The sequence below is a fragment of the Sorghum bicolor genome, chromosome 8, assembly GCF_000003195.3.
Source record: "Sorghum bicolor cultivar BTx623 chromosome 8, Sorghum_bicolor_NCBIv3, whole genome shotgun sequence".
In the NCBI taxonomy this organism is placed as follows: domain Eukaryota; kingdom Viridiplantae; phylum Streptophyta; class Magnoliopsida; order Poales; family Poaceae; genus Sorghum; species Sorghum bicolor.
This window is the reverse complement of record NC_012877.2, coordinates 55,084,167-55,109,416: the sequence shown is the minus strand read 5'-3', so window position 1 is coordinate 55,109,416 and position 25,250 is coordinate 55,084,167. Positions and strand designations below refer to the sequence as shown.

General features: G+C 42.5%; 1 protein-coding gene, 1 long non-coding RNA gene and 1 pseudogene across 2 annotated transcripts; 2 read left to right on the top strand and 1 right to left on the bottom strand.

Annotated features, from left to right (window-relative positions):
• LOC8068827 lies at positions 341-2,858 on the top strand. The gene is made up of 6 exons (XM_002443302.2): positions 341-517; positions 584-676; positions 1,330-1,674; positions 1,772-1,969; positions 2,068-2,301; positions 2,384-2,858. The coding sequence occupies exons 1-6, from the start codon at positions 341-343 to the stop codon at positions 2,450-2,452; spliced, it is 1,116 nt and encodes a 371-aa protein (XP_002443347.2). The 3' UTR covers positions 2,453-2,858.
• Positions 9,429-10,170, top strand: LOC8068826 (annotated as a pseudogene).
• On the bottom strand, positions 22,749-24,955 carry LOC110429636. The gene is made up of 2 exons (XR_002446738.1): positions 23,047-24,955; positions 22,749-22,940 (listed from the first exon to the last, which is right to left on the bottom strand). It is a non-coding gene; the product is annotated as an uncharacterized LOC110429636 (long non-coding RNA).

Sequence of the window (25,250 nt, the reverse complement as noted above, 5' to 3'; positions counted from 1 at the left end):
AAATTAAATCATTTTTCACCTATTTCAAAGGTTGCAAATTTTTGGGTGTTACAGTACTCCAGTGCGCACCTGATCTCTAGCTTCAGTTTAGCAGTATATGTTTCTGTTACTCAATGATGAAACAACCAAGCTTCAGTTTAGCCTGATGAAATGTTTAGCTAGCTGCTAGCATATGTCACCCACACTATCATGTGAATTCAGTTAATTGGAGTTTAAAATATGACATTACATTGGTCTAGAAAAAATTTGGGCGGCTAGCTGCTAGCTGCTATCATGATACGATTTGATTGGCTGATTTTTTCTGACTTTCGAGAAACGATTTGATATTGATGATAAAGCCATGGAGTGGGTTATATCTAGTGCTGGAGCAAAATGGAAGCAGTTTAAGGCAAAACTAAAGGAAAAAATTTTTGATGAAACAAAAACTGATGAAGAACTGAAGAACTTACATGGTCATAGAATAGATGATCATGAATTCGATTCTCTTCTCAAATATTGGAGGTCTCCTGAGTCTCAAGTAAGGACTAACTAATATGAATCTCATGAGTCTCATGCAGATGTAATGTAACACTTCTTATGATAGGCTCTGGCGGCAAGAGGAAAAGAAAATCGTGCAAAGCTGAAGTTTCTTCACACATCAGGAAGTGTGAGCTATGCTTCTACTGCACATAAACTGGTATAGAAACTTATCATTGTCATCTCATTTGAATGAATCATTTTGGGGCATTTTGACATGTGCAAAATAAAAACTTGTAGGGCAAACAACTTGGGCGCCCTCCTCGAAGAGATGAAGTCTACATAAAAACACATACCAGAAAAAATGGAGTGCCTTTAAGCGCAGCAGCATCAACAATTGTAAGTTTTTGTAGAAAGCATGGACATACATATTCAAGAACAACTAGTATGTAGTAGGTGTGGCTTGGTGCCTTGTTTGTTCAAGCATTCTGAGTTCTTACATGAGAAACATGTGAATGCTTGCCTGCCTTTTATGCCTATATTTCTGGTACATGAGAAACATGTGAATGATTCCATACCTTGTTTGTTCAAGCATTCTGAGAAGCATTCCGGTACAGTACTGCATGAATAGAAGGCTGAATAGTCTAGCACTCTTGTATTTCAGTTCTCTCAAATATAGCAGTTTACAGTTTATAAATATTTCTTATATGCCTATATTAATTTACTCAGTTTTCTTCCCTACCTTTTTTTGACTTGGATAAATTTGTTATTTCCAGCAATGATTTATCCTTAGTCATTACCTTATTGCATCGATAGCTAGTTTAAATTATCTACAATCAAAGATTTATAAACATACATGTTCATTATTTATAGGACCAGCTGAAAGAAGTTGTTGCTGTATATCCGGAGCTGATGGATAAGACAATTCAGCAAGGTGATATTCTTGCTGTTGTTTGTGGAAAAATGGAGCCAAAAGGTCGAGTCCGTTGTTTGGGTCTGGGACCAACTCCTCAAGACATTGGTACCCCAGGACTTAAGGCGTACACATCGACAAGGCTCCAAATACAAGTTCTGGCACGTCAGAAGGCTGAAAGTGAGATTCTAGTGCTACAACAACGTATCTTGGATATGCAACAAAGGGAGGAGCAAAGGATGGCACAAGGATCTCCAAACGTCGAAATATTCTCACACAATGGTTCAAACTCAAGACAGCAATTGGTAAGTTACTTCAAAAATGCCTTTTCATAGCATGGTTCTAGTATACAAATCTAAAATTTGGCCACTTATTAATATGATCTTTCTATGATTGATGTAGAGCCCAAGATCTGAGGAACTTGGTGAGGCCAATCAGCATGTTCAAGGTGAAGAAGATGACTATGTAGAGGCAAACAACTATGATCAGCAACCGGATGATGAGGCCAATGAGGAAGTTGTTGTCCCTGCAGTCTTGCCTGCCATTAATATTACAACATCACCAAGCAATGATGTCCCACAATTTACGCGTGATGCACTTGTAATCTTCTCAACCTCTCATGCATATATATACTTGTGATTTAATAGCTGCTGAACCTAGCATTAATCCTTTTCTCATAAATTCATCATCTACTTCAGGCTGGAAATGAGGTCATATTATTTTCCATGTCGAGTAATGAAAAAGTGGCTAAGGCAACTGTTGTTTCAGTTAATCCACACAATAAGCTAGCGGGTGTGGCTCTTGGAGCTAAATTCTGTGAAGTTATTGTCAATGTTGTCTTCCGGCGTGAAACATTAGTGCCACGTCCTTATGATGAAATAAAGACACTAGGGGATGCTGTAAAGATGCCGATTGCTTGGCCCTTTAATCGAGTAATGTCCACTTAATTCTGTTTTCCTTTTTTTGATGTGTGTGAGTAAAATATCTATAGTTTCTGACTATGATACTTGACAGCTGAAGGTCTGCAGTCAGCAACCAAGACGTTCTCAGGATGTTGCTGCAGGATCATCTCAGAGACGCTAGGCGGCGCTAGCTTTGTTGGAAGGAAGGGTGTTGGGAGCAAATATGCTGCAGGATCTTCTCATCGGGTTGTTGCTAGCAACTTGTTGATAGGAAGCCACTGAATTATCAAATGATGATGACCTAGATGCTTACTTGCATGCTTTTGGACTACAATATGGTAGTTTTAGTTTGTGGACTCCAACCTATCTTTTGCTCCATGTTGGATCACTTTTGGCTAGTGGCTTTCACTCAACAGGAAAACATTGCTTGTTGTACAACCTAATGACTTAGCTAGATTTTGTATTCAGCTACTATATATATGCTTGTATGTTGCCTTGATGGCAAGAGGCTTGAGCTAGCTAGTGACATGATTATATATGTACTCATTTAATATTGATGAATGAGAGTATGATTATGCTATTGTGTATGTCATTCAATATTGTATTTGGTTGTGAATGTGGTTCAGGTTTAAATATACATTTATTATTTTTTTCCCATCTTAATTGAGCTTGATGGACTGCCCGTTGCAAAAAATATCTTGCTGCAATGGGCTGCCCGTTGCTGAAAGTTCTAACATGCTGTCCGTTGCTGAAGATGGAACGATGGACGGTCCGTCGCTAAATATAAGGTCCGTTGCTGTATACATACAACGACGGCTTCATTAGCGTCTGCTGGGGTCCATTGCTGTAAGATTTAGCGACGGACCGTCCATCGCTGTACACCCCCTACAGCAACTTCAGGTTAGTCGCTGATTAAGGGTTGTGGTGTAGTAGGTCTAACGATGAGATCGATCGGCAGATATAGGCAGACTGAACGTTCATTCTTCAACGACGAAGGCACCATATCGATTTATATTCCCTATATACTCAGTCGTGTTTTCATTAATGGTTCATTGGAATTGCATGGTACTTCAATTCATTGAGAAGTAGCATGGGAAGTAAAATTATGCCAATTACAATATGTACGGTACTTCAATTCATTGAGTGGTGGCAAAGGATTGCGACAAATATATATATATATATATATATATATATATATATATATATATATATATATATATATATATATATATATATATATATATATATATATATATATATATATATATATATATACATATCTGTGATGAGAAAAAAAGTGCGGCAACTAATACATCACTTTTTTTTGATAATGGATATAAAATATCTGGCCCTTACATTCGTGGATAACTAATACATCACTTGCCGTCCATAATCATAATTGGGATGAGATCAATCGACCATGCCAAAGGCTGCACTCTAAAAGAGGACGGATTCTGCTCGGCAAATTCCCACAAGGCATCATCGTCACCGGACATCATCACCTAATCTAAAATAGTAAAAATATATAGTAAGTAATATGATCATTTAACAAAGAACAAAAAATATAGAACCGTACGAATCAGAAACTTATCTGATTACACGTGCTCAAAAAGTACATGATTGAAGGCGGAACTAAGAGCACGCATGATCTGCTGAAGCGTACAAACCATCTCAGACTCTCAGTTAGGACTTTCAGCTGCCCTCGAGGAAACATCAGTGTCGTGATCAGCTAGCAGAAGAAATCGAGGAGGACGCTGAATCTGCATGCAGATGTCAAATTTAAGCAATGGTCACGTATCATCACAATATGCCAAACCAATGTATCTCAGGTTGCGTGGATGGCTGAGAACGAAGCAAGTAATATGAATCAGCTTCGATTCCAAAGGAATCTGCTGATCAGGTGTATGGGAGAAGGGGATTTTGGCAGCTGCTTACCTTGCGAATCTTTTGGTTGCCGGTCTGGATGGGGATGGTCACCGTCGCCCTGCTCGATTGCACAAGCGTAGGCAGCCATGGCGCTACCTGGACCTGGATACCGCGTTGGTAGGCCGCCGCCGAGGGGCGCCGTTGGGGCGGGGTAAGACGCGCCTCCGCTGGGGCCGCCATGGATGCGAGTTAAGCCGCTCCGCCATCGGTAACTGCCATCTGATTGGGGCGGGCAGCGTTGCCGCCGGAGCCGAGATCTGTGTGCGACGTGAGCAGCTCCGCCACCGGGGCCGCCATCCGAGCGAGACCGGCTGCATCGCGACAGGGAGGGGCAGGAAGTGGCGACCATGTGGACGAAGCGAGTTCTGCGGAAGGTCGAGGACGTCACGAATGGAGAAAATAGAAAGCGATGATTAATGGCTAGATTTATGAACCAAGCCGCGGGCGTATTCAGGGCAAGCCGCAACCCATAGAGTCGTGCTGTTGCCGCTGGGTGGTCTGGTCGATCGGAGGGATTGGGTCTGGCTACAGAACTAGATATTCTATAGCCAGCTATATATATATATATATATATATATATATATATATATATATATATATATATGATGCATCAAATATATGTCATCTCCTCTTGCCGATTGTTGTGGATCCGCTTTAGGAAAGAGCAAGAAACTGATTTAGCTTGTGGTAAGCATACAAATTCAACAACAAAAACATGCATAACAATGATGTGACTTATAAAATTCTCAAAAATCACCTCAGCTTTTAAAGGCTGAAGTTTTTTTGCATTAATTGATGAATGGTGAGAAACTCAAAGATCTCAAGTTGTCTTTGGTATCAGAGCAATCAATAAAAGCACCAAGATCTTTTAGATATTTGTCAAATTTAAACATCAGGTTATAATATCTTGGAATTTTTTGACATAATGAAAGATAGACTCATCATGCCCTTGCCTAACCGATGCCAAATTAGACAATCTAAGCTCATTGATTCCATTGTAAAAATGATCATGAGACTTTTCTTCTACTTTTTCTAAGAACCAATAGAGCAAGGTTCTAAATATGAAAACTACAAAAAATAGTACCAATAAGAGATAATGAAAAGTTACATTTTTCATATTTTCCATAGTACTAGCTCCCCCAAATTGTGTAATAAACATGCTAATATGCTACTTTGTGGTATTGTTATCTTCACTCATAAACTTGTAAAAGTCAGGTACTCTCCATCCATCAAGAGCTTTCATGTAATCGAAACATGAACGATATGTCTAACAATAAGTACTCCAAGCTAATTTAAAATGTACACCCAGACCTTTCCTCTAAAGATTTATACAAATCTTCCTTCAATCAACTTAAAACTTCGTCCCATGGGGTCTGATTGCTGATATGTGAACTATTTGTATACATATTAGCTTGCTGACTCATCATTGTGGCCTAGAAGGTTGTGGAAACACTGTAGTATGTACCAAAGAAGCACAAAGTTCTGCTATGTCATCATCGATCCGGGTGATAGAGTCCAAGTTTAGTGTAAATATAACAACAGGGAGCATAAATTGCAAAACTCCCTAAATCCTTATTGGTTTCGAATGGAAAAGGGGGTCAATTTTGGTTGGTTGGCCAATGCATATTTTCTGTGGTATGGACCTAGGGTACCTCACCACCAACATAAGATCCCTCTATGAGCGGGGTGGGCCGAGGATAGCAAATATTTAGGCCAACAGAGACAAGGTACAACATCAAACTTGGTGGACAAGCAACTAGACAAATGGAGCTTGGAGTCCTAAGCACCTATGGAATAGCCAATTCTCTACATAGATTTCCCTAAACCTCTCATGTAAACCAATCAGGACTCAGACTATAACCCTACCCTAGACTATACTCCCTCCATCCTAGTATATAAGGCGTAACCACTTTTTATTCATGTCCCATAATATATGATGTGCTCTCTCACAATTAATGCAGTAGTACTAGTGCTGAGAGAGAGAATTAAATGTGTTCTTGGTCTTTGAACCAGAGATGGTTACGCCTTATATACTGGGACAGAGAGAGTATAAGACAAGGTAGGGAGCTAGCCCCCAATCGGTATATGCTTACATTTCATAGCAACCCTAGACAACAAGAAGTTAGCACCTCTATAAAAACCGAGCATACAAATAAGAGATCTATTCTCAACTAGGCGTAGGGTACACTATATCTAAACTAGTATAATTCTATGTCCCTTGTGTGGTACCCACCTAATTCTCTGTGCGTGATCCTTTGTTGTAGATTGCCGGTGCCAAAACCTCTGACACATAGGTTAGCTAGCAACCAAGGTCAGTCCACTTGTGGATTGAGGAAAAACAAGAATTTTAGGTTTATTTTCCTCTGTTTTATCAGAATCAACAATAAATTTGATAAGATTATCATGAATGTTGATCTCAAAAAATTTGGCTTGGTTGAAAATTATGTTAGCACATTAATCGCATGTAATTCCAAACTTAGGAGGAGTTTTATCAAGTTTTACCTTAGATGAAGGTGTAATGGGAAGTGGATCGAAGCTAACATCTTCTTTTGATTTTCTTGATATCTCCTTGTTGATCCACCTTGAAGCATGCTAGGGCATACTCTAGAAAGGTTGTAGCTTTGGCCTCCACCCTCTCCTTCCGCATCTTGCAATCTCCTTAGGAAATTGATCGTCCAAAGGCTTGGTGATGTGCTTAGATGGACATGTACTATCGTCCTTCTTACCATTGACCATTGTAGTATATTGATTTTATTTTTTGCCAACGGAGTCTCCAAAAAGTATGTGTTGCACTAATTCTGGCCAACATGCTAGTAATGGCTAGATCACCTAAGTCCTCACACATCCTATATATGCAATGAAGGTAGGTTTAAATGGAGAGGCTGACCACCAAGTCGATAAGGTTGATTTGACACTCATTCTTTGCTGGAAAGACCAGCCGGGGAGGAGCATAATGAGGATGCCTTGAGATCAGCAAGTCCATCTGGCTAGAATGCTAACAAATCTTTTCAAGAGAAGTGTTGGACAACAAGGGGGTTGGACGAGCTTGAGAGGTAGAAGATAAAAAGTAAGGTATTTTTTTTTGTTAATTGGATAGATGGATCTATCACTCATTTGTGATCATCTCATATAAATAGAGCAGTACTGAGCTTATCCTAATAGAAAACTTATTCCACTTGCAGAGTTGCAGTCTACATGTTCATCCATTTTGAGATCGGATGAGTTTCTAAAGAAAAATCACGATTTGCATCTAGAACAGCCAAACTTGGCTCACGCCAGTTCGAAAACTAGCATGCATGACTTGTTTCAAGCAGTGTCCACAACCATTGCTTGCACAAACCAGTGGGTCAGTTTTTGTATTTTTTTTCATATTTAGCCAATTCAATTCAATTTGATCCCTTTTCTTTTGCATATGATTTTCCTGTTCATGTTCAACCCTTTCGAAATTACTTTGGCTCTCAATATATAGTGAAAGGAAACTTCCTATTGGTTTTGGGTCTTTGTCGATTTTCTGCCATTAGAAATACTAAGCGCTGTAGTGGTGATATATATTGTATGAAATGAAAGGTAGACTGCTCAATCCGTGTTAGTTCGTGTTAATGCTGGCCTAAACTAGAAATGGCTTGCTTGCAAGATTCATTTGTGTGTGGGTGTGTTTCTGAAGAGATTTTTGTGTGTTAGTATAGGTATAAAGAAGACGGTTAACTTGTCAGCTGCCCAAAGGCGGAGCCCCTATACTCTACGCCACAGCTAGCTAGCACACATGTGTCATAATGAATTTGGCCACTGCATCTTTTCTAAGGATCGCAATTCTCTATTGATTTGGTGCATTTTTATTGACTCACATGCCACTCTTAGACCTAATATGGATGCAAGTGGGAGGGCAATGCAAACCTATGGATCGAAAGCCCCTATTCAGGGGCGGATCCAATGGTGAGGCAGGTGGGTCTCAAGCCCCCTTACAGTCCATGCAATGGAGGTCCCCCTTTGAGCCCCTCAAATTTTTTTTGAAGAAGGAAGAAGAGGAAGTAGGGAAAAAAAGGAATGAAGAAGGGAGGAGAAAGGAGAGGAAGAAGCAAGCCCCCTCCTCCTTTCATCACACACTGCATCCGCCGACCATAGAAAATTAAATGGCTTATTCAAATAACACCTCCATCAATTACCAACCCCGAAAAAAGTCAAGGACCTCAAGAGTTTGACTTTCTAAACTAATGCATCCATAGGGCGCTCTAAATGTTGCTAAATAGCTAATCTAGGAGGAATTTTATTGCCTATCAATGATAATTTGCAAATAACTAGCGAGATGAGATATACAAATAAGAAAAAATAAATACTATAGTAGAGAGTTTTGTGAAAGAGATATTTCTAGGAGATCGTTCTAGATTAGCTATTTGGAAGTCGTTAGTTATTTGAGAGTCGCTACCTATTTGATCTCTCTCCTTGATAGCCAATGAAAGTGTTACTTTTTTTTATTACTTCTATACCTCATCTAGCTAGCTTTCTGCAAATTGTCATTAAAAACGTTCTGATATATAGCCAATAGAATTCCTTCTAAACTAATTATTTGAATATCATTGGAAACGTTCTTAGGCCAGTCTCAATGCATGTTTTATGAGAGTGTCATGCACATTAAATAGGGTGCCACATAAGCAAAATTGCTAACTTGGCAGAGTCATTGAATGAAGGAGTTTCATTAGATGAGAGAGAAGTTTCATCCCTATGAAACTCATGTGGCTCGGTTACCTAGTTTATAGTCTTGGTAACCGTGCCATGAAACTATGCATTGAGACTGGCCTTACACAGTATGCGGCACCGCCCGCCCAAACCTTATCACCTAATGTCTCCCACACATTTTTTTTTCATTTTGTCATCATCTTCCTCTTCCCGTCACCAAAACAGCTCAGGAATTGCTAAACTTTGATGTCACAATAACCTTCACTCAGAAAATCGTTAGGAAACGGACGTGCTATTTGTATTTATCTGTCGAACTACATTCATGTTTTGGTGGTTCCTCGCAGACATGAAAATTCCAGTTTGTTGACGGAATTTCCTCGCACACAAATGAAAATGCCAGCAACAAGCCAAATCCTAAAAGGTGTTTTTCCATCCTCTTCCTGATAATCCTAAACAGATGTGTCACAAAACCACAACAACACGCTAAATCGATACGATTGCAATTTGGAGGCAACAACAGTGGATCCGATCTATCCAGGAGTTTAAAAAAACGAATCATGCATGGTCCAGCCGCTGCCCAATCGAGCCGGTCGCCTCCCATTATTGCGAAAACTCTCCCAGCAAATCAGGACCTCCCCAAATCCATCTCCTCCTCGGCTCCTCTCCACCCTAAGTATGTAGCAAGTAAGGATGGAGATGGTCCTTCAAATAGGTACTCCCATTTCTTCTCTAGTGTAATTTAATAAACTAAATAGACAATTTTTTTCTCATTTTTTCATTTAGTTCATTTAATTACACTAAAAAACTACGGGTATCCGTTTGGAGCACCGTCCCATCCTTAGTAGCAAGCAGCGAAGCTCCGATGGCCCGCACAATGCAATGACGCTCAAGTCAATGGGCGGCAAGGGCGCCACGCAAGCAGCAGGCGACCAAGGCAGCATGCAAGACGTCCCCAGCCACGTGCTGGCAGCATGAAGAAGCCCCACCGCTTTCGCCCTGTCACGCTCTAGGAGATCCGCAAGTACTAGAACAGCTCAGAGCTGCTTATCTGCAAAGTTCCCCTTCGAGGCACCTCGTCCGACGTCCGTGACATCGTGCAGGACTTCAAGACGACTGACCTCCGCTTCCAGTCCTCCGTCATCGTCGGCATTGCAGGAGGCTGCCGAGGCCTACCTCGTTTGCCTCTTGGAGGACACCAACCTCTGCGCCATCCACGCCAAGTGCGTTACCATCATGCCCAAGGATATCCAGCTCGCGCGCCACATCAAGGGCGATCCTTTCCTTTGTGTTTGCTTGTGAACGACATTGACATTAGAGGGATAGAAGAGCAATGGCCGCATGGAGGGAGGGTGGAGAGAGAGATGAGTTGGGGATCTATGTTCCTAACCGTAGGATCGAGCCATGGGGAACAAGGAGATGACAGATGAGTGGGTGCACTACATCACATCACAGCCTTAGAATAGTAACGTCCCATCGGCCAATATAGGTTGATGTAGCGACGTACCATCGGTCGTCAGTATAGATTCATGCTGACACTTTTTTGAAGTTGCTGAAAGTGGTGTCGGTATAATATTGGTATAGAGAGAGGGGAGTCGAACGTGGGAATTAGGGTTGAGGGATTGAGTTGGTGTTTTATTAGTTGGGCTGCTGGACCTGCGAAATAGGCCGTGAAGGTCCATCTTTATTTCCCACGAACATGACTTTTTTTTCTGAGCGCGCTAGCTAGAGGCATGCACCCTATATCCTCTGTGCTTATCTATCCCGACCAACGGTTCAACTACATAGGTAAATATTTATATCGATCGATAGTTTATCACAAAAAAATATATTTACCTAACAATTGATCTGTGGGCCATCTATACCAACCAACGGTTCAATGGTATTTGTAAACTTATAATGACATATGTCTGATGCTATATTAGTGTTGTGGTGTAGTATTTGAGAATAAACTGATTGAGCACCATAGGAGTGATATATAGGATAAGGTCGTAGTTTTCATTTTTCTGTAGTTGTGCCTTCCTTTAACTTATCTCTGTTTTAAGTGTGATGGATGTACTGGAATCACACAAGGAAGAAAACTAGAAAAGAAAAAAGTATAGTTAACACGAGAACAAGAAACATTTAATCCCAACTGAATCAGTGGACTTTTGAGCTATGGCTGGATGCTGTTATCTTTGATCTTATGCTACGATAATTTAAGACAATTGAATTATTCTTTTGAAAATATATTTTTTGTATGGTGATATTAACTTCCGCACATTGTTTAATTATTTTTCTTTGATTGCAATGCACATGCAAAAATATTCCTAATTTTGGAGCCCATAGACTATATATTGTTTGTACTTTGTAGTAGCAAAAACAAGTAATATATATATAAGATATATCATGTAGCAACACTATAACACAGTGACTTTTGTGGTTGAACCAGCTCAGTCTCATTTAGCGCGACCATGTATAAGAAGAGGCGGATTTGTTGTATGATTAAGAAAGATGATCAACATTGAGCCGCCACCGTCATGACGCTGCTAGCGCGCGCAATGAAGGCCCACCCCTGCACGACTACTCTGGTCAAGATGAATGACTAAACATTATGTTTGTAGGTACATTGAGGGTATCAATATATATTGTCGTCATCGAGGGTGTCAATATATATTATCATTAATAAATTCAAATATAGAATAACTATTAGAAGAGGTTAACTTAAAAGTGAAAAAAACTACCGTTGCAACGTGCTGGCTTTTTTGCTAGTTTCATTTTAAGAGTTTTAAAAATAAATATAGAAAAAATTAAAATATAAGACAGAATTTCATCAAATGATTAACTAAGGAACACATAATCTACAATGGATGGATTTTCACATAGATAACTTGAGCTATGGTACCAAGTTTAGACCCAATGTCAAGAAAATTAATTTACTTGGCGGTTGTCGACCCTCGAGAAAACTACTTTTTTTTATAGTTGCAATATTTTATTGGCCCTTCGGTAAATTAAGTCTGGTCCTAATTTCCTTGGCGGTCAGCCTTGAAGGAAATCATCCTTGCTAACCGCCAAGAAAAGTAATTTCCCTTATCTCCCATCCTTGAGTGATTTTACTTGATGGCTTGTAGCCAAGGATCATTTCCTTGGTGGTTTAATCCCTTTTTTTGGCGATTTTTAACACTCAAGGCAATTCAAGATGGTGGTTGTGTGTAGGTCGTGGTTGTGAAGCTAAACAATCGGTAAAACAAGATGTAATACACATGTGAATCATGGTCGAATAACTAGTTCTGATGACATTAAACACAAGTGAGCTCATTGAATTCATAATAGGACTTGAAAATAAAAACACGTGAAAAAGTCAAGGGGGTCTTTCATGTAATTCCTCACGAGACATGTTTGAAAAAAAAAACAGAAATTCTTAAAACAATGAAACATCTAGATACCTTTTTAACGAACACTATAATACTTAATAGCTATTAGATGTATTCTATTATTAAAGAGTTACCCATATTTGCTATTATAAAAATGAAAAGTGAGGTAATCCATAAATCTTGAGATAAGCCACCCACCACTGCCATTTACTTAACATAACCTAAAGTAAATTGACACCTGATTTCTGAAAGATACAGGACAAAGCACTCTATGTGACCTTGCCGGCCTCCACCACATCTCGTGACTAGTAATGACCTCACCGCCATGGCACATCATCCTTGCTCCTACGACCTTAGCTGCATCCACTAAGTAAACCTCTTGCTCCCACCTACATCCTATATATTGTCTTTCATCTGTCACCGCTTGTGGTTGACTGCAACGTCACCTTCAAAATCTTGCCCGCACCACCACCTCCAATCCCTTGAGTAACTAAGCCACCAGCTTGCCTTACCACATGTATTCCACCACTTGATTGGCGGTGGTTGACAACTATCTTCGATTTGGGCACCCAAAACCTCGAGCCCTAACCCTAGCATATGCTTTTTCTCTAAATCCATTCACCATACTCCAAGGGGGAGGGACCTCACACTATCCATTAGAGAATATGTTATTCAACCTGGATCTGAGTGCATGAGAAAGAAAACAAAGAGGAAGAAGGCATCTGATCTGGGTTCCTACTAGAATAGTCATATTGCGACACTTATCAAAATGCTACATAGAACAAGGGAAGCCATCAACACTAACTTTTCTTGCCATAAAAATTGGTATTAATGAAACTACTTTAGTCTTCAAGGGACAAAGGTTTTTTACCTTTGTTAAAAGAAATAAAAATGAAAAAATAAGCTGAAATGGAAATAGAAAAGGCGACAACCACCTATGACCAAATTCCTCCTTCTGGTGTCCAAAGTATCAAGAAGAGATATCTTCTTTGACCGCATGGATCTCGCCTTACATCAACGAGCAGATGTTAGGGTTGTAGTCACTGAAATTGTTGTCATGTACTGGGGCGGCAGTGGCAAAATACATCAGTGGCTGGTCTGCATGCTATTGCAGGTGCCTATGCCCATAGTCGTACCTTATCAGCTGGTCGTACTTAGTGCAACCAGGCCCATAGTGGGCATTTTGGCTCTGAGGAAAATGGGCATTCATCATCACCTCGTGCTCCTGTTGAGGCTGTGCCATCATGTATGGTTATTGCGGTATTGGGTTCCTGCCTGTGTGCTGCATCATCTCCAATCTGCTGCTGCCAGCATAGCAATTCAAGGATACCACCCATCCACTGCTGCATCATCTCCAATCCGCTGCTGTACCTCTTCTGTTTCTTTTCTCTTCTAATCCTCCCTTACAGATAGGACTCAAATTTAAAGTTCCTTGGTGCAGCCCTTGGGAACTTCGCTCAAGAGTCCCTGGGCGCAGTTAACTCCATCTATCGTGGTGGCAATAGCATTTGGGGTCCGGGGGGGTCACGCACTTCAATACGCAATGGTGAGGCACATAGCCTCTGTAATGCTTAAAGGAGGGAACCGTGAGGGGAGAATAAATGTTTTGATGTAAACCAAATTCTACTATTCCTACTGAAGCAGATCTCTGAACTATCCCGAGTTCTTTCATGCTCTCCTATCTGATTCCATTGGTTGATCTATCAAAAGAATGGGTAGGTCTAATTCATTCGGAGTAGTGTGCTTAGGCTCGAGATTTCGTAATTCCCTTCTAAGTCAAGACGACTTATGGGGTTGTTGCTGTTCTAGATTGCTCTGTCGCCAAACATTACCAGTACACCTGAGTGGAGTCTCAAAGGTGCAAGCTAGAGCATGCTGGAGTGGGTAAAGTGGGCTAACCGAGGTGCATAAGGGTTTGAACCCCCTGATCAGCAAGTGGCTGCCTCTATCTCAATGTAGACCAACGACCATTGCGGTCGTGATGAGCAACTCCATTCTGCTGGCTCAATGTGGTCCGACAACCATCTAGGCCACCAAGAAGCAATATATTGGTAAGAGCACCCAAGCTTCAGCGTGGCAGTGCATCTTCACAAACACTATCCTAGCACCCTTTCATGTGTGCTTCATCTTTTTTTTTCAGGGAAAAGAGGGATCTTTATTTAGCCAGTCCAAGGATTACAATCATGCTTCAAAGAGGTCAACAACGCACACAGGCGCTTGCCTCAACCATGTCGCACTATGGACATTTCGTCTAGCTAAATGAGTTAGTTTATGAGCAACACCATTACAATCTCTCTTGACCTTTTTAATCTTCCACTCGGGCAGCAGCTGTAGATATTCTTTGGCTTCAAGGATGGTCTACCGGAGCTCCGACCTGTCCTCCCTAGCGTCTCCTAAAGCAGCGACCAGTCTGGCCAAATCAGACTCCAAAATAGTTGGCCCCGGACACCACTGTGAAGCTAGCCGTAGACCATCCGCGCACGCCTGTACTTCGGCTCATCTGCTGAGGCACATCGAAGCAAGACACGCCATGCCGTTAGGGGGACCTCGCCCTTGTGATTCCTAATCACAACTCCAACACTAGCTTCACCAGTAGTGTTCACAAAGGAGGCATCAACGTTAACTTTAATCCAACCGACTAGAGGAACTTCCCAGCTCTAGTCTATGGCCGACGTACTGCTGAGCCAGGACCTAGCAATCCAACACTTCGCCTTGCCTTTTCCATCAAGAGTCTCATGTTGACTAACCTGCAACAGTGTATCTCTATAATTTAGCAAGAAGAAGATCGATTCAGATATGGAAGTAGATCCTGAGTTGTGCGTGGCATTATTATGTAGCGACTAGGCTCTTCATAGTATGAGAATGACCGGGTCTCCTTGCTCCCAAGTATATTTAACAAGCATCACTAAGAACCAATCAGGTCTTGTCTTCCTGAATAGCATATCATGAGGAATTGGCCAATGCTCCCGCATGGAGCATTGAAGATTTCTCGCTTGTGGGCACTCCACCGTGGCATGGTAGCCAAAGTTATTAGGACCGGACCGGAGATCGAACCGGTAAGGTCGTTGGTTCACTGGTCCAACCGTTTGTTGAAGGACGTGAGGAGACAGAGATGCAAGCAGCCACAGATGCGTTCAAGTACATGATGGACTTGGCACAGAAACCCCTTCATGCTCATTCTGAGGTCTCCCAGCTGGATGCCATAAGTCGCTTGATGGGGTTGAAGTCCGAGTTGAACTGGAGTCGAGAAGGCTTCGGTAAGGTGTTGACCGTTGTTGGCACCCTACTTCCAAAAAACCACGTGTTGCCGAAGACCATGTACGAGGCGCACAAGCTCCTTAAAGCACTGAAGATGCCGTATGAGCAGATACATGCTTGTCCGAATCGGTGTGTCCTATTTCGAGAAGAACTTAAGGAGGCAAAGTACTGTCCGAAGTGTAAAGCCTCCAGGTTCCTAGAGGTAGAGTCTGGTGACAGTGGTGGCCAGAAGAGCCAGCTTAAGATACTCGCCTGAGTCCTACGACACCTTCCCTTCGTGCCGAGGATTCAAAGGCTATTCATGACCGAGGAAACTACAAAACAAATGACGTGGCACAAGAATGGCAAATGCTACCATCTTGACAAGATGGTGCATCTAGCTAATGGTGAAGCATGGGCCAGCTTTGATGACAAGCATCATTTGAAATCCGATGAGGCTCGTAATGTACGTGTCGCGCTGGCAACAGATGGGTTCAATCCTTATGGCATGATGTCTGCCCCTTACACATGTTGGCCCGTGTTTGTTATCCCCCTCAATCTCCCCCTGGCGTCGCCTTTCAACGACATAACGTGATCTTGACGTTGATAATTCCTGGGCACCCGGGGAGTAATATGGGTGTGTTCATGGAGCCTGTGATTGATGAGTTGATCAAAGCTTGGAATGAAGGGGTATGGACATATGACCGAGCTACAAAAGAAAGCTTCAAAATGCATGTCTGGTACCAGTACTCCATGCATGACTTCCTAGCATATGGGTTATTTAGCGCCTGGTGTGTTCACGGGAAGTTCCCATGCCCATTATGCCAGGAAGCTGTGAGGTTCATTTGGTTGAAGAAGGGTGGAAAGTATTCGTCGTTCGATCAACATCGTCAATTCCTAGATGACAACCATCCATTCTGACAAGACACCAAGAATTTTAGGAAAGGTGTCATAGTCATGGACCCTAGACCACACTTGAAGACTGCTGCTGAGGTTTATGCTCACATAGATGCTCTCGTGCCCAATGAAGAAGGTGGTTTTGTGGGATATAGTGAGCAACACATGTGGACTCATAAGTTTGGCTTGACGAGGCTCCCCTATTATAAGGACCTACTGCTGCCCCATAACATTGATGTAATGCACACTGAAAATAATATCGCCGAAGCACTTTGGGCAACACTCATGGACACTGACAAGTCTAAGGACAACCCTAAGGCTAGAGTGGACCTGGAGACGTTATGCGATAGACCACCGCAAGTGATGCGGCCTCCTACAAACGACAAGAACTGGAAAAGGCCTAAGGCCGATTTTGTCTTGAAACCTGAACAAAGGAGGGAAGTACTATGATGGATGAAGGCGTTAATGTTCCCTGATGGATATGCAGCGAACCTAAGCAGGGGAGTGAACTTACTCACTATGCGAGTCAATGGGATGAAGAGTCATGACTACCACGTATGGATTGAGAGGCGTCTTTCGGTGATGGTACGAGGCTACGTTCCTGAGCATCTCTGGCTAGTGCTAGCAGAGTTGAGCTATTTCTTTTGCCAGCTTTGTGCCAAGGAGCTATCTCGGACCGTGGTTGCAAACTTGGAGAAAGTGGCACCTGAGTTGCTTTGTAAGTTGGAGAAGATCTTTCCACTTGGCTTCTTCTTGTCGATGCAACATTTGATTGTGCACCTCCCGTATGAGGCACGTATGGGGGGCCTATGCAGGGCCGTTGGTGCTATCCAATCGAGAGATGTCTAAAGGCCGTTCGCAAAAAATGTAGAAATAAAGCCAAAATTGAGGCTTCCATTGCAGAGGCTTCCATTCTAGAGGAGGTGACAAACTTCACACAGCTATACTACACGGAGAACCATCCTAGCGTGCAGAATCCACTCCCTCGCTACAATGTTGATGAGAATGAATCCAACCTTAGCCTTTTCCAAGGGCAACTCGGCAAGTCAAGTGGATCGACCAATAAGAGGTTGGACAATGAAGAGTGGCGCACGATCATGCTATATGTGTTCCACAACCTTCCCGAGGTGAAGCCATTCATTGAGTAAGTTCTCAAAGAACTTGTTTCAATATGCCCTTGCTATTTTGCATCCTAATGATTCTTTCTTGTTTGCATAGGGAATTTATTCGTGTATCTTGGCATCAACCAAGGGATCCTACCCAACGCCAAACCGACACCCTTCTTTCATAGGGTCTGGGTGCAGGGAGGCCTGATTTCATTTCTTGGTTCAAAACAAAGGTATTGTCCAATTTACCTTGTATCTAGTTTGAGATTCCAAGTTTCATGTACTTAGTCTGGCAATCTTTCCTTCTTGCGCTTGTAGGCCCAAACCAATGCAACTATGAGTCAGGAGTTGAGATAGGTTGCAAATGGCTTCGATAATAAGGTGAAAGCTTATTCAGGTTATGATGTGAATGGATATCGCTTTCACACAAGAAGCTACGAGCAAGCTCGGCCCCATCGAAAAACCACAAACAGCGGAGTTTGTACTCTCGGCACTGATGTCCTAGAGTACCATGGCATAATTGAAGATATCTATGAACTTTCATTTTATGGAAAGGAACCTCTTCATCTTATCATCTTCAAATGCCACTGGTTCAATCCTCGACTAACGAAACAGAGCCCTAATATTGGTCAAGTCGAGATTCGACATGATTCCATTTATCAAGGAAAAGATGTCTTTATTGTGGCAGGTCAGGCCGTGCAAGTTTATTATTTGCCATACGCATGCCAAGGCAACAAGACTCTTCAGGGTTGGTCTATTGTGCACCAAGTATCGCCACATGGTAGATGTCCTGTCCCAAACGATGAAGATTACAACTTTAACCCAAACACTTATGATGGAGAGTTCTATCAAGAAGATGGGCTACAAGGGAGGTTGGTCATAGGCTTAACAGAGGCGATCGGAATGGAAGTAGACAATGAAAGGGTTGATGACGAGGAAGAAGGAGATGAGGTGCAAAATGCAAAGGACATAGAAATGCTTGAGTGATTACATTTAGACGATGACGATGAAGGCAACATTGAACCTTCAGACAATCTTGTTTATTTGGACAACTTTGAAGTGATGACGAGACATATGATCCAGATAATCCCAATAATGATGATTACTTCTAATACATGTAATACTATGTTATTTTGTAATAATCATGTCATGTTTGTTTCTTTTTAATACATCTACTAATATGTCTTGTTTGTTTCTTTTTAATACATCTATTTTTATTACATCTACTAATATGTCTTGTTTGTTTCTTTTTAATACATCTATTTTTATTACATCTACTAATATGTCTTGTTTATTTTTTAATTGTAGGTGATTGAACAAAGATGGCGGGCAGCAGTGGGCCAAGGAACGTGAACTCGAGGTACTAGAGGGCAGTGAGGATGCTAGAGAGAACTCGTCGGATGAGAGGAGGCAGAGGCTTAGGAGCAGTAGTAGCGGCAGCAGGAGGGGTCGGCCTCCTCTAGTTAGGCCGCACCCCGTGCCTAAGGAGGTGTGCCGTACCACGGACTCCTCGGGGGATGACTAGGTTGGGGCGACAGACGACGAGGGAGACGCACTAGAGGTTGGTGAGACTGGAGGTAGTTCCACTGCCTCTGCTGCTGCCAAGCCCTACTTGCGAGGTCCCTCAAAACTCCCTGGGCCTTCGCTTCCTCCCCTACGCCCAGTGATTCACCCCCAGGGGGACAGGTAACTAACTTTAGATTTAATCACAGCTACTTCATATAATGTGAGATAAACTAATAATATTTGTTAATGACTTGTGTAGGCACTGGGAGGTTGTGTCGCATGGTGACTCACGCAACCCCAACCACATCTTGGGGCTTGTGTGTGGGCTCTATTACCCTGGCATTGTCACACACAATGGGACTGTGGGGCCGGCCAAAACATGGGACCACTACAAATCTTGCCCCGACACAGATTATGGAAACAAGCAGGAGCGGGTTAGGAGAGAGTTTTGGGTAAGTCTTGGTTGCACAACTTTGATCAATACATCATATCCATTTGACTTTTTTGACATGATGAATTGATACATTGTGTCTGTTTGCAGACTTTTTTCAAGTGTGAAGAGGGACAGGAGGAGAGGGTGGAGAAGAACTTGGTGAAATGTGTCACGAAGCGCCTCTCTGACATGCACTATGAGGAGCGCATCACTTGCATCATCAAGTACTAGTACTACGCCACGTGACTTGGTCAGAAAATCACCAAGACACAGGCAAGACAAATGCTTCTCACCCGAGAACAGTTCCTTGAGGTAAATGAAAAATAATAATACCAATTCGTTTTGAGATTAAGTAGCTCTAATTGGTCGTCTTATATCTCAAATTCTTTATGACATGCAGATGATTCCATGGTGGTGTGAGTCATATCGGGACTGTTGGGAGATGATTGTGGACAAGTGGTTCACAGAGAATTATATGCAGGAACACGAAGCCTGCCGGGAGCGTGCTTTGCAGGCGACAGGCCCCACACACCTTCAAGGCAGCCGCAACCTTGCCGCATACAAGCAAGCATGAGTACATGAATTCATTCTTAGTATTCTAACGCTTCATTCTGCATGTTTCTTCTAATCATCTTGTTGTCTTTCTCATAGTCGGCGTCGCATGGTGGCCAGCCTTTGTCAACGTTCATGGCATATGGACTGGCCTGCAAGGGAAAGGCGACTTCCGATGCCACCTTCAACCCGGATGACCCGCCCGAGTCATACAAAAATCCGAGCTCCCACACCAGCATCAGTTCCTACGCATCGGAGGCAAGGTCGGTCCATGGGCCAGAGTGGGATCCGAGCACCGACGACATTGATGGGTTGATGGTTATGAGGATCGGACAAGGCAAGAAGCATGGACGGTACTGGCTTGGTGATGGCACCCTTGAGTCCAGCTCTGTTCCCACCCTCTCCCAGATCCGAGCAGAGACCCCGAGCGGAGGTCCAGCCATACGCCAACGACCGTCCCTTTCACAGCAGCGGGTCGATGAACTTAAGGTTTCTCCCATTTAACTCTCCGTACATTGATGTTTACATAACTTAGATGCCTTTGCACCACTAAAACAGATGGGTTGAAATATTGCAGGCCGAGAATGAGAGGATGGCTCAGGAGCTGCGGGACCTGGCGGCGAGGACCGAGCAAGCCGAGCGCGAAAGAGAGGCCGAGCGGGCCGAGCGGGCAGAGCGGGAAAGACAAGCCAACCAGCTAGCGGAGATTACGACGTTTCTGTAGAGCTTTGGGCAAGTCAACGGTGTAGCTGTGCCACAGTTCGCTCCACCGCCGCTACTTCTAGCTATTCCAGTGAGTATGAAAACAAATTGCTTCGACTAGTGCTTTCATATTCTTTCATGACATAGAAGACCAAATTGACCACTCTCACACATGCAATCTCTTGTCCTTTATGTAGCCTCTGTCGACGGGTTCAAATAACCCATCTCAGGCGCAAGCAGGCGACGACGTTTTTCCTTCACTGGGCACTCAGTTTCCCCCCACCTCTAGTTTATTTCTCTTTTTCACGGCTTGATGGACATGTGATGCACTGTGAACGACTATCGACTTGTGATGATGAATATTGGAACTATTATGTTTGCGATGTCGTGTATGCATGTGAGATCTTGTGTTGGTGATGTGATATATATATATGCTGGATTGAATTTGTGATGAGATGGATGTGCTATATTGTGTTGGTGGTATAAATATGTGTTATATTATGTTTATAAATACAGAATCAAAAAAATAAAAAAGTAAAAAAAGTCTTTGCCGGGTGCCCTAGCCATGACACCCGACAAAGCTGGGAACATGTTCCATCTTCCCAGATTTGCCGGGTGCCAGGGCCAGGGCACCCGGCAAAAAAATTGTTAAAAAAATAAAATAAAATCTTTGCCGGGAGCTAGGGACAAGGCACCCACGGGAGCCTACCCAGCAAGCGTTCGGCAAAGAAAATCTGGAAAAAAAAATTTAAAAAATATTTGCCGGGTGTCTCTGACACAGTTCCCGGCAAAATAGGACCGACGGAGCCGGCGCCGTGATGGTCACTTTTCTTTGCCGGAGGCTGTGTTTACTCTCGGCAAAGTCTTTGCCGGGTGCCCGATAAAAAGCTCCCAGCAAAGAAATCTTTGCCGGCCAATTTTTTGCCGGAGGGTCTTTGCCGAGTGTAAAGTAGCATTTGCCGGAAGTTTTCGGCTCCCGGCAAAACGTCTGAATCCTGTAGTGTGGCAGGCCAAGATACTTTGTTTCAAAAGCTCTTGTTCCCACCCCAAGAATGTGCTGCACCTGTGCTTGAGTAACTGTTTCCTCGTCGCCTTTGAACATAATAGAGCACTTTGAACTGTTGATCAGCTGGCTTGTACATCTCTCATATGTGTCAATAGTATCTTTAACTTGCATGGCCTGATCTTTACTACGCATAATGAAATGTGTATGTGTGAGACTCTCTCTCACAATAGAGCCCATATATGTGGATACTATAAGTGGCAAAAATATTATAATTAGGTATCTTCCATACTAAATCAACTGGCAGAGGGCGTTACATTTGGCCGTGGAGGCATCAGGATGTCGCTTTTATAACCAGAAGAAGAAATGGTGGTAAGTGGGATCAACGATGGAGACTCCATGTTGTGACATTTAAGTATATCCAATAGCCAAAAATAATTAATATATAATGACGGACAAGAACAAAAATTGGCACTGATATGAAAAATCTCACTGACAGGTAGTGTCTTGACTCGACAGGGATATGTCACTACCAGGTCATATCATGAGTCGACAATGTTAACTTAGGTATCGACGATGGTCTTTGCCATACCGTCATTGATATATGACTGCTGGTTGGTGGTTTTATCTGGCAATGATAGGCGCCATCATTACCGTATCATTAGCTTCTCGCAAGCTTTCCAGATGTTGGGCTTATATTACAACTTGGTAGTGACTAGTATAATGCCCGTGCTAACGCTACGGGTTATATGAAATTCAAAATTATTCTATCAAATTTAAAATACTTAGTTGCTAATTGTGCTTTGTCAAAACTATTTCCATATAAGTTATTGTCGCAATTTAAGACTCTTCTAAAATTCAAGAGGAAAGAAATTGGATCTCTTAAATCAACTCAAACTTCAAAATTTGGTGTTAGCAGAAAAAATCACTCCATATAATTGAGTCCATGCAAAAAGATAATATGTTTCTTGGAAGTGAAACATGAAGGAGGATAACAGGTCTTAGAGTTAATGCGTGCACAGATCTCTTGCTCATTATATTTATCTTTAATGTTACAACAACAACGACGACGACGACGACAAAATCCCCCATAAAAACCAACACAATTGATTTAAATTAATCTTCCTTTTAAATAGAGCACCTGTCTGTGCTCGCAAATTTGAGAGCAAACATGTTCAACATGAAAGTACAAAGACTGTAGCTACCCAAGGAATCTCATCACCATCCTTTCAGCCAGCTTCAACATGCTCTTCCAGTCTTCCTCCCCTCCGTGCAAAGCATCACTGTAGCAAAGGATTCTATCATAAGATCTCAATTTTTTGGGGGATCCAATTCGATAGAGAATATGGTGTACACGGCAATGCATGGTACAGAATACAAAGAGCTCACCACTGATGTCACTGGTCAGAAAGTTGATGTTCAAGAAACTGAAAAGGCCCTCTCCATTGATCCAAACCCACCCGTGTGCACCATCAGCTACTGAGAATGTGTGGAAACTTAAAAATTCAATCATGTACAGATTGTAGACCTTTTCACTCTTAATAGTAGTAGATAGAGTTCTCTCACATTTTTGTGGTGTTGGTAAGTTTAAAATGAAAGAAATATGCACCTTTTCACTCTTAATAGTAGTAGATACAGTTCTCTCACAATTTTGTGGTGTTGGTAAGTTTAAAATGAAAGAAATATGCAAAATATATATAAAACCACTCCATAAATTGGAATTCATGGTGAAGGACCGAAAAAGGCGACCAGAGGGGGGGGTGAATGGGAGCCTCAAATTTCTTTCGAAATGTTTAGCCACTGTCCCAAAATCACCGCCAAGCGCAAACACAATCCAAAACTAAAATACTCTAGCGAAACAGTGACGAGAGTATCTAGAAAAATTCTTCGGAACGGTAGGAAGCTAACGAAACAAACGGAACACGAATCAGAGCTCAAACGACCAAATTACGAGCGAAACAAGAAATCGTGGCTGGGAAAATTTGACAGAAAATCCCCAAAAATTGATCATCAGATAACAAAGAAAAAAGGACAAAGGCCTAGTGCTCTGGGAGCAGCACGACTGCACAGCTAGGTGCTCATAACTGTGAAGCTTAGAAAATAGAGACAAAAAGATCAGCAGCTGCACTTGCTTAGCCAGGAACTACACTAGACTGAGTCTGCTAACACCATTCACAGAGAACAAATAAAATTCACAACCGTGACTACACTCTCAGCAGAAAGGAATGATTTAATGCTCCAAGGAAAAGCTAATGAAGCTAAGAAGCAGAACTTCACTGTTGCTCTAAAAAATTACACGTCCAAGCAGGAACCGATCAGAGATCAAACCAAGCATTTACTGCTGCACTTGCAGCTTGACCACCTTCTGCAAAACTGAACATTCAAAGCAAACACTTGCTGCTGAACTTGCAGCATGGAAGAAACTGGATGAGAAAATAGCAGCTTCAGAAGCAATGAATGTTACTTTAGAAAATAGCAGCTTGCAGTTTACTAGTAACAGAGATCAAGCAGATTTGCTAGATGAATGATTTGACAGCTATCTGCTTAGAACTCCCTGCTTGACGTGAGTAGTCAGGGCTCCTGGCCAAGGACGAGCGCAGCACGACGCAGGACCTGTTGTCTGACCCTGCACACGAACAGGAAGAAAAAGAACCAGAGGAAAAACAAGTACACTGCAGCAGAAAAGGAACTTGGCCAGGAGATGCACACGACCAGGAAACTAGCACTAGTGGCTCACGGGTGTCCTCGCGAAAGCACAGTAAGAACCCGACGAAGATGGTAAAGAGAAAACAGAAAAAGGTGGCTCCAAGAAATTCAACGAAAACCTCCCCAAATCTCCATGAAAAATTCCCAAAAATTGCACAAGAGAAACTCGACTTATTACGAATCTATCCTCAAGAAATCATCGCCTAGGATTAATCCAAACTCTAGGAAATATTCAGATTTGAGACAAGAACGAGTTTTTCTCTCAAAACGCAAATCTGCTTGGTTCTTGATGCACAAGTGGAATTAGCTCAAATCACTTAGCGATCTTGTTCATCACTTGACAAAGCATCAATCTGACCAAACACATCCCAAAAGAAAACTCAAAACAAACACGAATCAAGATGGGGAAAACTGATGAACAGTAGCTCGTGAGAGCAAAGAACAGGAACACAAACCAACTCTGCTCTGATCTCTACGTCCAGAGGACAAAAAGAGGTTAGGGCCTCCATTCCCAACTTCCAAAAATCTCAGAAAACAACCATGAATTTTTGCTCAAGTGATCTCTCTCATGAACTAAGGAGAAAGGGGGAAAACTAACCTAGGTGGAGACGACAGGAATGAGAGAGAGGGGTGGAGAGCGTTAGGGAGATGGGGAACTCTCCCGGTTTATTTATTAGGCATATTACATATTTCCCAAATGTCCCTAGATATTTTTGAGCAAACTAGCTAGCCCTAGGGACATTCTAGTCCAACTCGACATGACCTAAATCCGACGGCCACCGCGCCTCCTCACCGGTAGCCTCGCTCCGAAGCGATCTCACCGATGCTGCCACGTGCCATCCGTCCGCATCGGGACCTCCGCCCAGATTTTGAGGCCCAAACCCGCG

Coding starts and splice junctions, on each gene's coding strand:
- LOC8068827 (XM_002443302.2), top strand. CDS start 341: ATGGAGTGGGTTATATCTAGTGCTGGAGCAAAATGGAAGCAGTTTAAG. Junction 1,675..1,771: donor CAAACTCAAGACAGCAATTG/GTAAGTTACTTC, acceptor TGATTGATGTAG/AGCCCAAGATCTGAGGAACT. Junction 1,970..2,067: donor AATTTACGCGTGATGCACTT/GTAATCTTCTCA, acceptor CATCTACTTCAG/GCTGGAAATGAGGTCATATT.